The sequence below is a fragment of the Equus asinus genome, chromosome 5 (assembly GCF_041296235.1).
Source record: "Equus asinus isolate D_3611 breed Donkey chromosome 5, EquAss-T2T_v2, whole genome shotgun sequence".
NCBI classification, from domain to species: Eukaryota; Metazoa; Chordata; class Mammalia; order Perissodactyla; family Equidae; genus Equus; species Equus asinus.
Window position 1 is genome coordinate 90,482,641 of NC_091794.1, and position 13,515 is coordinate 90,496,155.

General features: G+C 55.1%; 1 protein-coding gene across 3 annotated transcripts in view; it reads left to right on the top strand.

Moving 5' to 3' along the window:
* NKAIN1 (sodium/potassium transporting ATPase interacting 1) overlaps positions 1 to 13,515 on the top strand; it is a 42,063-nt gene that overhangs the window by 25,065 nt on the left and 3,483 nt on the right. Inside the window, exons 2-5 of one of the 3 annotated variants that reach the window (XM_014837966.3) lie at positions 9,044 to 9,181; positions 10,575 to 10,655; positions 11,837 to 12,034; positions 12,978 to 13,038. In XM_014837966.3, coding sequence (XP_014693452.1) covers positions 9,044 to 9,181; positions 10,575 to 10,655; positions 11,837 to 12,034; positions 12,978 to 13,038 — 478 coding nt within the window. Of the gene's footprint in view, positions 1 to 9,043; positions 9,182 to 9,240; positions 10,275 to 10,574; positions 10,656 to 11,820; positions 12,035 to 12,977; positions 13,039 to 13,515 lie in introns of those variants that run through there. The other 2 variants (XM_070510481.1, XM_070510482.1) reach the window with 2 other exon arrangements.

Sequence of the window (13,515 nt, forward strand, 5' to 3'; positions counted from 1 at the left end):
TGTACAGATGGGAACACTGAGGCCCAGGGGAGGAGACAGGCCCGGGGTCCCACAGCATGTGCGCGTCTGAGAAGGAGGCGGCCTCGGATCCTCTGAGCCGTCTAGCATTCTTTTATGTAGTCTAAGCGATGAATCTACAGCATTTTACATTTTTTCTTAACTTTTTCAGAAATATCACTTTGTTGTAAAAAATTTCAGAAACACAGAAGTTTGTGTATTTTAAAGTGTCCCTGTCACCCCATTGCCACTCCCTGGAGAGAGCTTCTCATAACCATTTGTTGTGGGTTTCCCTGCTCTTGATTCTGCATTTACAGTCACACACGTTCTGTGTCAGTCTTTTTTTACATAAATGGAATCGTATTGCTCTGAAGCTTGTTTTTTTCACTTAACAGTGACAGCCTTGGCCATTTTCCAGCAGGATCCAGGCTGGGACAGAGAGAGGCAGAAGTGTTGTGGGGGCCCTGGAAAAGAAAGGGAGTGTGAGTGTGTGTGTGTGTGTGTGCGCGTTTATGTGTTGGGGGGAGTCCCCACAGATCACTGCACACAGTGGTTGGGCAGGCTGGCAGAAAAGCCCCCTCATCAGCTCCCAGAGGACTGTGGTGTCTGTCTCTAGACTTCAGCTCTCTGAGGCAGGAGCCACGCCAGCTGCTTCAGTGCCCTTGCACAGGGCCTGGCACACAGTAGGTGCTCAAGAAATATTTGGTCAATGAATTGACTCCCTACTGGGCCCATCCTCCTGACCCTGCCGAAGACGACCTGCTCTCCGTGATGTGCTCATTTTAATCTCTCGGCAGGCGTCTGTTTCAACTCATGCTCAAATGGCATTGACCCCAGATGGGCCCGGAGTTGGAGGCAGAGCTCCGGGAGAGAGAGAAGACCCTCGGCTCAGAAGTCCCTGCTCCTCTCTGCTGTGGATTTGCTCACCTCCCTAATGAGGGGGTTGGATGGGGAGGGGGAGGGCTGCAATCTCCAGGGGTCCTTCCAGCTCTGCTGTTTGTGGCTTCAGTCCCACTCCCTCATTTCACGGATGAGGGGCTGAGTCGAGTTTAATTTTGTCAGCTGCCTCAGAAATCCATTGGGAAAAGGGGGGCTTGAGTTTGGGGATGCGGCAGAGGCTGTTGCCAGACCCTGCGCACCGCTGTGTGCCACGCGCCAGGCTGAGCTTTACATGCCCTGTCTGAATCCTCAGGACATTTTCCTAGTGAGGAAACAGGCTCAGAGAGGGGGAGTAACTTGCCCAAGGTAACACAGTGAGTCAGGGACTGAGCTGGGGGTGGAACTCAGGTCTGCCTGACCCCAGATGGGGAGCTCTTCCCACCTCAGCCCTTGATGAACTAAATTCGATAAAAGAGACAGTACCAGGCTGGACCAAACCATTCTCCAGAATCTTCCACGGCCCCTCCCTTGTCATTCCTTGGGCAGCCTGACTTCTGTGTCTAAGGCCCATGGCGACATGGCTGGACTTTTGGCCAGGAAAGTCGTTGACTTGCAGGATTGGCTGCCAAGGGCTGGGGCACAAGAGCCTTCTGATGGGTTCCGTGGCCCGGAGCCCGGCCCCCTTCTGCCCTCTCCCCTAGCCAGCTTCCTGGGGCCAGGGTGGGTCCATCTGTATTATCCATTCTTCGCCCCTCACCCCCCACCTGGTGTTGAGCTCCTGGGGTTGGCGTCTAGACAGACAAGAGCATCCTACTGAGAACAGAGGCAGCCCTGACTCGGGGCTGAAGGTTCCCATGGCAACTGCATCCCCCTCAGCTGGCAGCTACCCGATAAATAAATAATCAGAGGTGGGGGTGGGGAGCTAAGGGCAGGGGGAGGGGCAGCAGGGGAGGTTCGAGGAGGCTTCCCTCTGAAAGGAGACTGGGCGTGTCAGGCTTGAAGGAGGCTGGGGGGTGGGAGGGCCGATATTGCAACAGCCAGGTGAGAGAAGACAGTGGAGGGAGAAAAGTGACCAGATGTGAGAGACTGGCAGATCAGAGAGCGGGACCTGATGAGAGGCTGGGCGTGGAGGTGCGGGAGCGGAAGGGAGACCAGGACCCAAAGTTTACCTTTCTGGCTCATGCAGCTGGACATGTCATGGGGCCCAAACACTGGAAATGGACCAGGTTTGGGGCATATTAGGTTCGTAATGAGCCATCCAATGGGTACTTGGTTATAAAAGGGCTGGAGGCGGAAACGTGAGCAGGTCGTCACTGAAGCTGGGCTGGGTATGCGTTTGCTGGGACAAGTGGAGCAGGAAGAGGGGCCAGGATATGGCCCTGGGGTGTTCGGATATTTAGGGGCCTGACCTGCTGGGGGGATGGGCTGTACCGGAATCAAGGGAGTGGCCAGGGGGGGTGGAGAAGGAGTTGACTTCAGCACCTGCAGTGCGCCAGGCACGGCTCTCACCACTGGCAACATCTCAGGCAGAAATCCCTGCTCTCATGAAGTTTGCCTTCTGATGCAGGAGACAGACAGCGAATAAGGAGTGGGGGGCTGGCCCGGTGGCGCAGCAGTTAAGTGCCCACATTCTGCTTTGGTGGCCCAGGTTTCGCTGGTTCGGATCCCGGGTGTGGACATCAAGCCATGCTGTGGCAGGTGTCCCACATATAAAGTAGAGAAAGATGGGCACAGATGTTGGCTCAGGGCCAGTCTTCCTCAGCAAAAAGAGAAGGATTGACAGCAGATGTTAGCTCAGGTCTAATCTTCCTCAAAAAAAAAAAAAGAGGAGAGGGGAGTATGTTAGTTGATGATAAGTGACATGGAAAAAATAAAGCCAGGGAGGAGGCAGGGAGGAGGCAGCAAAATGTAATTTTGAATAATACTGACTCTCCTCTCAGCCATGAGAGGGAGGTACTATGAGTCATACCCATTCTTGTTGGTGAGAAAACTGAGGTACAGGGAGGTGAAGTGACTTGTCCAGAGTTGTATAAAAACCAGTGGCACCAGGGGCCAGCTGGTGGCATAGTGGTTAAGGTCACACATTCTGCTTCGGCAGCCTGGGATTCTCGGGTTTGGATCCTGAGTGTGGACCTACACACCGCTCATCAGCCATGCTGTGCTGGCATGCCGTATACAAAGTGGAGGAGCATTGGCAACAGATGGTAGCTCAGGGCCAATCTTCCTCACACACAAAAAACAACAGTGGCACCTGGATTCTAACCCAGGCTCTGCTCCTAACCACTGGACCAAACTGTAGGAGGTAAGTGGCAGAGGTGTGTGGGGCAGGGAGGGCCTGGGGACCTTCAAACAGTTTGGGGTCTGAGAGCATTGAGACAGACGGGGCAGTAGCTGGAGGGGATCAGGGGCCCCTTTTTTTTAATGGGAGAGGCTTGAGTGTGTTTAGGACCCAGTGGGAAGGATCCTGGCAGAGGGAAAGGTCAAGTTTACACAAGAGAAGGGACCGTGGATGGTGTGGGCTCCTGAGAAGACAGGGGAAGATGGAGTGCAGAGTGCAGGGGGGAGGGGGCAGTGCCTCAAACACAGCGGGCAGTGAGGGGGGACCAGGTCCTCACTGAGAGGGTGCAAGGGCCCCAGGAGGGTGGAGGACAGTGAGAAGATCTGACGTAGTCATCAGGGAGCGGGAGTTCCCAGAGAAGCCTAGGCGGGCTGTGGGACGGCATCAGGAGCCTCTTGAAGGCTCCGATTACGGATCCACAGTGGACCAGTCTGCCCCGTCGGGGGACTTGCCCAGCAGTGCATGGCTGCTTTGTGAGCACTGAGAACACTGTTCACTGGGTTTATGCAGGTGTGGGCTTTTCCTGACAGGTGTAAAGAAAAGGCAGAGGAATACGAGAGTCGGGGTTGCCGACTATGCTGATATTGAGGAAGGGCTGGTGCGACCCCAGCAGGCCAAGTTGGGATGTGAAGAGCAGGGGAACGGGAGGGCCTCGAGGGGCAGGGGCTGAGGACCTGACGCCCTGGACTGGGCTTGTCATTGCGAAGGGTGCGGGGAAGCAAGCTGGGGTGGTCCAAGAGGGGCTGTCAAATTGAGGACACTGGATGTGATGACACGGTCCAAGGCGTGGCTGTGGATGAGGAGGAATGGAAGGAAAGGTCACCGGAGAGGAGTTTTAGAGACTGAGAGGTTGGGGTGCTGGATGGAGTGGCCCCCAGGTGTCAGAGTGGACCAGGATGACACAGGGATCCAGCTTGTTTCAAAGAAGGGGAAGCCCCGAAGGCTGGTAGGTGAGGAGGCCGGCAGTGGAAGCGGCTGGGATAGCCACAGGGCCCGAGCCTGGGGGCGCAGGGTCTACAGTGCTGCAAGCAGCTTAGAGGCCTCGGAGGGTACCAACCCCACCTTTGGGCCTGAGGAACAGACGATGAGAGAAGAGAAACAGTCACTCGAGAAGACTACAGAGAAAGCAGCATCCTTGGGTGCAACATGTAAGGGGGCGGCCCTCGGGGAAGGAGTGAGGCTAAAAAGGCCCTTGCTGGTTTGGGAGGGCTCCTGAAAGGGGGTGGGGGAAGACTGGGTCAGCGGAAGCGGCAGAGCCCGGTGGAGATCCGGGTAGAGAGGCCTGATGGCAGGCACGTGGGACTTGCTCTGTGGGCGTTGACAGATCCAGACAGGATCGGTGTGACTTCTTCTGAGCTGTCACTCTGGGACTATATTCAGGGGACTCGTCCTGCTTGTCTGGGATCCTACGTGGCAGGGGAGTTGACAGGCCCAGAGGCTGTAGGAATTACCCCAGGCTGTCTGGGCTGCACTGATGACAGTGATCTGACCAGACTCGTATTTTAGAAAAAGCACTCAACTGGGGGGCTGGATGGCCAGCCTCCTTCTGCCAGGAGGTCAGGGAGGGGCTGCATCAGTCGCCCACAGGAGCTTCCGTTACTGGCCCACTTCGGAGACAGACTCAAGAAGCTGGCTTGACCTGGCTCGCAGGCTGGCCAGGTGGAAATAGCCCCAAAGTCACTCTTTCCCCTCAGTGCACATGCTCTTGAAATTTTTGCAAAGGTGTAGGTTGCTCTTGTCTCTATATAATTCCTCCCATCAAGGTAAGAAAGACACGCCAAGGCCAGGTATGATTTACAATCACTGCAGCCCTCAGGTTATTGCTTCTAAGTGGTGTAACCGGATGGGGAAGATATTCCTCTGATTTTTTTGTTCTGATCTTTGTTAATTAGCTGCATATCAAGCAGAAGTTCTGGAATGTTTGACTTAGTTTTCTAATAAAAAATAATAATTTTAGGCGCCGGCCCAGTGGCGCAGCGGTTAAGTGTGCACGTTCCGCCTCTCGGCGGCCCAGGGTTCGCCGGTTCGGATCCTGGATGCAGACATGGCACTGCTTGGCAAAAGCCATGCTGTGGTAGGCATCTCACATATAAAGTAGAGGAAGATGGGCATGGATGTTAGGTCAGGGCCAGTCTTCCTCAGCAAAAAGAGGAGGATTGGCAGCAGATGTTAGCTCAGGGCTAATCCTCCTCAAAAAGAAAAATAATAATAATAATAATTTTAGAATTAAGATTATTTATAAAACACAGAATCTCAATTAAAAATATATATGTATATTTATTTATTTTTAAAAATTGGCACCTGAGCTAACAACTGTTGCCATCTTCTTTTTTCTTTTTCTTTCTGCTTTTTTCTCCCCAAAGCCCCCCGGTACATAGTTGTATATTCTAGGTATGGGTCCTTCTAGTTGTGGCATGTGGAACGCCACCTCAGCGTGGCCTGACGAGCGAACCAGCAAAACCCTGGGCCGCCACAGTGGAGCGCGTGAACTTAACCACTTGGCCACGGGGCCGGCCCCCCCAAAAATATCTGTGTATATTGAAATCCATCTCTGCGCTCAGCATTGGAGGGAGAGACAGCATCAATCAGGTCTGGGTTAGAGCGCTGACGCCGCTGCTTTGTGACTATCCGTCTCCTCTACCAGCCTCTGAGTTCCCGAAGGGCAGGGACCACAGCTCACTCACTTCTGCATCCCAGCGCATAAATGTTCTGTGAATAAATAAGCGATGGACCCTAGATGGATGAGGGCGTGTCACCTGTCGGAGCGATGGATAAATGGATGTGGGTGGGGTGGAGATGAAGGAGCAGGTGTTGCATGTGAGGATGCAGGGACGCTGGAGCGATGGCTGAGAAGGACAAGACCAGCCAGGGCTCCATGTGCAGTGGAAGGAGAGGTCCTCTGGGGCTGGTCAGGGAGGTCTTCCTAGAAAAGACAGGAATTATGCTGTCCTTTGAAGACCAAGGAGGACTTGGATGAAGGAAAAGGGAAATGAAGGTGGGACTTCAACTATTATTTCAGCCGCTTGGGGGCAGGAGCTGACCAGGAGCTAAGGATTGAGCCCAATCCCATCAATGCCAAACTAAGAAGCTTCAACTATTAGGTCTTCCACTAATTAGCCACCATTTATTAAGTCTAATTTTCTGTTAGTTTACGTGCTGTCTCCATGTCCTCACAACAACTTCTCAAGGGAGGGATTAGCTTCCCTATTTATAGTTGAAGAAATAGGCTCAGAGAGGGAAAGTAACTTGCCCTAAGTCACAGAGCAGAGCTGCAACTTGAACCTGAGTTTTAAGGACTCCAAAGCTTCTCTTTTTGACAACTGTCCAACAGTCTGTCAATGAGGTCCCTGAAAACACAGAGGGGTTTTGAACAAGGGCCAGGGTGGGGGTGGGGTGCTGTCGTGTTTTAGGTAGGCATATCCAGGCAGGCTGTCTCCACGACCACAGTGTGAGCCTGGGCAACTCTGTCACAGCCGCTGCCTCTATCCTCTGATGGCAGCCCCTGGCCAGGACCAGGTGCCAGCTGAGTTGAGAGCATTAAGCTGGACCCCAAACCACCAGGGCTCCCTAAGGCCTGGCAGAGTCAGGGTGGAAATGAGAAGGACAGAAATAGGGCAGGAGCTTTTGGGATGGGGGGTGGCTTGGGGAGTTTCTCCCTCAAGGTCAGCAGGCCAGTAGAGTCAAAACTGGCAGAGTCCTTGAAGGTCATCCAGTCTAGTGGCCTCTATGTCTGGAAGAGGAGCCCGAGACCCAGCTGGGCAGGTGGACTGCCTAAGGTCACCCAGGAGTCAGGGTCAGACTCTCAACCAGAAACCACACCTCTTAACTCCCAGGCCAGTGCCAACTGGGAAAGGTGGTGAGTTGGTGCCAAGATGGAACAGGTGGCAGAGAAAGGCAGAATGGCTGCCTGACTCTGCAACCTGCTAGGCGACCTTGGGCAAGTCACTTCCCCTCTCTGAGCTTCCTGGTCTCTTTCTTCAAAATGAGATAATGATCTCAGCTCTGTTTTTCTGCCAGGGACTGTCCAGTGAGAGATGAGCTTGGAGAGCTCTTTCCATCTGCAGGGCCCTGGGAGGGGGGTCGCCAACAAGAGCAGGCTGGTGCCAGGTGGGTGGGTGCCAGGTTTGGGCCTGCAGCTTCCTGGGTCTCTGCCCAAGCTTTGCCATCTGTGTGGTAGCATCAGCTCCACCTCCTCCTGCCTCCCTGCCGGGAATAAGGCTTCTGGGGTCTTCGCACTTTATCCAAATCTTCCGTCTCCCTCCCCGGCCAGACCCTCTTCTCTCTTCTTCGGACTCTTGGTTGCAAGTGACAGGAATCACATGCACAAGGAGAGAGAGTGCGTTTCAGGTTTAGCTAGATTCTTGGACCTAAAACAACGTCCCCAGGATACGCTGGTCGATGTCCCTCTCCTTGCTCGTTCACCCTTCCTCCCTCCCTCTCTCTCTGTCTCAGTTTTGGCTTCCTCCTCAGCAGGCTGTCCCCGTGAGGTGACAAAGACAGTCACCAGCAGCTCCAAGCTAACACAACACCCGTTTGGCTATCCTGGCAGCTGGAGAGCATCTGTGTCCCGATGCTCCGGCAACTATCCGGGGAGACTCAGGAGCCGGGCAAGGGGTGGACGCGCACCGCTGCCCAGATCCCCGCTGTGGATCATTCGGTCAGACCTGGGGAATTACTGGTGGGCTCAGCCCCACCCAAGCTGCGTGGACTGAGGGGCTGGGAGGTAGTTTCCCAAGAAAGAGGTGGGTTCTGTCGCCAGAGGAAGGGATGTCAGACAGTCAATAACAGCAGGTGTCCTTGGCACCTTCGTTCCTGAGGGTATCGGCTGAAAGATGGAACCAGGGGCTGCTGGGAAGGGTGTGTTGACTGAGTCCTCTGTCAGTTAGCTTTGGCTGCGTCACAGCTCGCTCCAAGACCTGGTGGTTCTAAAGAACCATCTTATTGAGCTCACGATTCTGTCGGTCAGCTGGGAGATTCTTCTGGACTGGGCTGCGTGTCTGTGGTCACCTGGTGGGTTGGCTGGCATCCGAAGGATGTAGGTGGGCTGACTCGTGTGTCTGCTGGCTCACCGGCTGTCAGCGGGGTGCCTCAGTTCTCGGCGTTGCTCTCTTCCTCCAGTGGGCGAGCTTGGGCTCCTTTACGAGGTGTCCTCTATGTCACAATGCAGCAGGTAGGCAGGCTCAGCGGAACCGGCTGTTTTCAAGCCCTTACTGGCATTAGGTTTGCTCAAGTGCCCTTGGGCAGAGCAAGTCACATAACCAAGCACAGAGCATGGAAAAGGGGAGAGGAAGAATTTGAGGCCAATTCTGCAATCTACTACAGCTCCCTGGGGAAGGGGTGTGAAAAAAATCCATTTCTCTGTGGCCCATGGATTCTCTGGGCCAGGACAACCTCCAGATGGGGTCTTTGGAAGAGGTGACTCAGGCCCGGGTCCTTCCCTGGGCCCTCCAGGGCCCGGCTCAGCCCATGGCCAGGGCTGGACCCTGCCTCCACCAGCTGAGAGTCCCATGTGGGGCAGGTGCAGGAGCTGCTGGTGGAGAGGGTCTCCTGGCAGGGAGGACGGTGTTCTGAACTCTGACTCCCCTCTCCCCGCAGCCCACCCAAGAGGGATGCTCGGGCTCAGTCCCGCTCTCGCTCCTGCAGCCTTGTCCCACCTCCAGCATCCGTTCGGAACTGCGGGGCTGGGACGGCTCTGAGGCTTGCGTACAATCAGGCCATGGTGCCTCATCACCATGGTAACTGGGGTCACCTGCTTCACAAGGTCAAGGAGGAGTCCCCGTCCTGCCCTTTTAAGGGGTGACTGTGCCCTCAGCCCGCTCTTCCCCACAGGTGGCCGCGCTGCAGCGGCAGATCTTCGACTTCCTGGGCTACCAATGGGCTCCCATCCTCGCCAACTTCCTGCACATCATGGCCGTCATCCTGGGCATCTTCGGCACAGTGCAGTACCGCTCCCGGTACCTCATTCTGGTACGACTCACCTGGGCCCTCCCCAAGAAGCCCGCTCCCCTCCCCTCCAGCCATCGCCCCTGCTCCTCCAGCCAGAGCTGCCCCTGACCCCATGTACCCAGCCCCCTGCTCCGTCTGGGCTCTAGCCCGGCTGGGGTCATGGGTGCCCGAATCCCAATGCTTCTTTGCTCGGCAGAGACAAGACTGGTATTTTTCCTAAAGAATTTTCTAGGGAAAAATCCAAATGTTAACAAGATAGATCATCTAGTGAATGCCTACCACGTACCAGGCACACTGCTAACAGTTTTTCCTGCTTTACTTATCTTTGCAATAGCCCTGCAGGGTCTGTCTTACCATCTCCATTTTCCAGATGAGGAAAGGAGGCTCAGAAAGGTTATGAGGCTTCCTAAGGTCACACAGCTAACAAGTAGCAATGTTAGAGCATCAGATCCAGAGTGAAGGTTCCTGCCATGTCACCACGCTACCTCAGAAAGCCCTTGGGAGGAAGGGGCCTTGTCTTGTCTAGTTTCTCAAGCTGCTTCTGGAAGCCTTGACCTTTGTTCCTTGATATTCATCAAGAATGTGGCCGAGAGTGGCGAAGGTGGCTTTGAGGTCAGTGCCTCCTGTGCTCCAGCCCCAGGAGTGGATTGTGTCCCTGGCTCCCTCTTCCTGCTTCCTCTTTCCAAGCCCTGGTCCTCAACAGTCTCTGTCAAACTCCTGTTTCCACTAGGCTCACCCTGGCCCCCCGCTCTTCCTCAGTGACCCATTCATATGCCTCTCTTGAGGGAAAAGGCTTTTTGGTAGATTTGCTACATAAAGGCCTGACACCTACAGTAACGATGACACACAATGGCATGCTACAGCAGAGCCACCTCCCACTCGTTCTAGGGCTTCTCCCCACCTAGCATGGGCTCAGCTCCCAGAGCCAGGTGAACAGGGCCCTTCGCAAGTGCTCTCTCACCTGACATGAGAGAACCCTTCTCTCCAGGTCTCAGGAAAGGCCCAGGCACCATCTGCCGTGACAGCCACTGGAATTGCAGGCCCAGGACTGGAGTGGAAATATCTAGCTCTTTGCCATGGATGCTGTCTGGTGTCTGTCATCTCTGCAGAGAGGGTAGGATTAGCTACCAGAGGGCGTGAGGGCCAGCCCTACCTCTTCCTAGCTGTGTGATCTTGGAAAACTGAAACCTCCTCTCTGGGCTTAATTAAAGAGAGGGCAGTGCCTTCCCTGCAGGGCTGCTGTAAGGACGGGGTGGATGGAAAAATGATTTGTAAACTATAAAGTGCTCTCTGAGTGAGCTATTGTCATTGTTTCCCCTGCAGAGGTCTCCTCAGTCTGTGAGCTCTGTCCCCATTGACATGCCCCACCCCCACTGGTCCAGTCCCCGCCCTCACCCCACCCCTGTTTTCCCAGTACGCAGCCTGGCTGGTGCTCTGGGTTGGCTGGAATGCATTTATCATCTGCTTCTACCTGGAGGTCGGCCAGCTGTCCCAGGTAAGCCTCAGGCCTGGCAGCGCCAGGCCTCAGAGCCTGCCCTTCCCCATCCTCAGACCCCGAGGGCTCCTGGGGTGGTGTGGGTCTGGGGCATCATCTCTTGTAGAGACCTCCTTCTACTCGCCCAGACAATCTGTGCTCCCATCCTCCACGGCCACATTTGTGTTTCTGGCCTCCTCTGCACTTCTCTGGAGCAGACAAGACTGAAGGGCAGTCTGTGTGGGGATGGGCTGGGGTCCCAGGTGACCACAAGCTCAGTAGAAACACAGTATGTGGTGGCCCGGAAAGCAGCTCTTAGACTGCATGTGTGGTCAGTGCAAGGGAGGTGAAGATGCCACGCACTGTGTACTGCTTAGACCGCAAAGATTTGAGTCCAGTTCTGATAGATATTTTTCAGAAGAGAAAGAGACTAGTTAGAGTTTGTTTGGGGAAAATTGAGTGGACCAGGTTACATGAAGAACTATTGAAGAAAGTGGAAGTTTTTAGCTTGGAGCCCAGCAAGCTCAGAGGGCACAACTTCTGTTCTTAGATATAAAGGAGGCAAAATATATAAATGAGAGCATTGGCTTTGTAGCTCTACTAGATTCAAATCCCAGCTCGAACATTTCCTAGCTGTGTCACCCTGGGCAAGTGGCCTACCCTCTCTGAACTTCAGTGTCCTCCTCTAGTAAGTGCAGACTGCGTGTGGTGGCTGAGGGGATGAAACTTGATCACACATCTTGGTTCTTGGCACCTGGTCAGCAGCGGGTAAGAACTCGTGAGCTGGGCCTGCCCCTTCTCCTTTTCAAATAGAGACCAAGGACCAAAGAGAGGAGAGGTCTGCCCAGGGTCACACACAGGGAGAGCAGTGGAGAGGCTGAATGGACTGTGAAGGGGCCTGTATTGAGGATTTCACCAAAGGTTGGGAAATTGGACCCGGTCACTGTTCATGTCCCTTCCAGCCCTAAAATTCTGGGGCGCCTGTGGGTGGGCACCAGCCCCTTCCATTGCCGATGGAAGAGTGAGGCCTGCGTGGTCATCGAGCGCCCCCTCCTGGCCAAATGTAGACTCGCGGATACAGGCTCCCTCCGTGCCCTTCACGCATCAAGCCAGGAGAGGAGGCTGCTCCGACAGGCCCAGTTGCCTGGGGCCTGGGAGGATCCCTCCGCCCAGCTCAGTGTCCCAGGCCCCTCTGCCCCCAGGACCGGGACTTCATCATGACCTTCAACACGTCCCTGCACCGCTCTTGGTGGATGGAGAATGGGCCGGGCTGCCTGGTGACGCCCGTCCTGAACTCCCGCCTGGCCCTGGAGGACCACCATGTCATCTCGGTCACCGGCTGCCTGCTCGACTACCCCTACATCGAAGCACTCAGCAGCGCCCTGCAGATCTTCCTGGCTGTGAGTCTCCTGCCCTCCTGCCCTTCCCACCCCCGCCCTGCAGTCCACAAACCCCTTGGGTTAGCCCCGGTTAAGAAGGGACGAGCCCAGGTCTTGCAGCCTGTGCTTCTGCCTGGCTGTTTCAGACCTCGGGCCGCCTCCCTTCACCGCTGCCCCAGCCCCTGTTCAGCGAGTGAGCAGGTTTAAGGACTAGGATGAGGCATCAGACCATGAGTCAGTCCTGGGTTTAACTCTGCAATATACCTGCTGTACTCTGCAATATACCTTGCAATATACCTTGGACAAGTCATTTGTCCTCTCCAGGCTTGTTTCCTTATTCACAAAAAGGAATGACAATATCAGCCTCACGGAGTTGTGAAACTAAAATAAGAATGGCTCCAAGATAGTCATAGTTCCCATTTCTAGAAGGGCCAGCCCTGCCCTAGGCACTTTACACACACAAAGTCACATAATCCTCTTTCATCTTAACGAGTCAGGAAGGTACTGCCCAGGTCCAACTGAGGAAACTGAGGCTCAAAGAAGTAAGACAGGGTCAGCCCTTTGGCGTAGTGGTTGAGTCTGGTGTGCTCCCCTTTGGTGGCTCGGGTTCGAAGGTTCAGATCCTGGGTGTGGACCTACACCACTCATCAGCCATGCTGTGGCAGCAACCCACATACAAAATAGAGGAAGACTGGCACAGAAGTTAGCTCAGGGTGAATCTTCAGCAAAAAAAAAAGAAAAAGAAAAAGAAAAGAAAAAAGACATAAGATAATTACTTGTCCAAAGTCACACTCCCAGAACGGCGAACGGAACCAGGTATATCTGAGGTTAAGGCTCAGATATTTAACTTCAGGTTGTTCTGGTTTTGCCTTCATCTCAGTGCACCCGCCCCTCCACCCCTCTAGTCCAGGTGGGCAGGGCCAGGCGGGGTGGAGAAAGAGCGTCTTCTCCTTCCTTCCCCCAGCTGTTCGGCTTCGTGTTCGCCTGCTACGTGAGCAAAGTGTTCCTGGAGGAGGAGGACAGCTGTGAGTGCGCGCCCCTAGGGCAGGGGGAAGCCTGGCCCACGCCCAGCCCCCACCCCACCCCCACCCCACCCCCGCCCCCGCGCCTTCAGCACCCTGGACAGGGCCGGAGCCACCTCTGCGGGAGGGAGCCCTGCGTCGCCCAAGGGGCCCCTCTTGGGTGGGGGAGAGGCATCAGGTGTGGATGGGGGTCTGCATAGCTAGCCCATTCTGGGCTGAGCCCCAGACATCCAGGTGCCCAGTCCACGGCCCCGGCACCTCCCCCCTACTGCCCCTCTTAAGCCCTGTCCCTCCGAGGGCCTTGAGAAGCCCCCACCCTTGTCAAGCATCCCCACCCCCATCCCGTTCCCAGTCTCGTGTCCTCCCCTCCCCCTCCAGAGGTCTTGCCCCCTTAAGTGTCTCGGGTCCCACCCCCAAGAGCCTTCCCTCTTTTAAGGACTGCCCCACCCCCACCCCCCACCCTCATCCCATAAGCTCTCT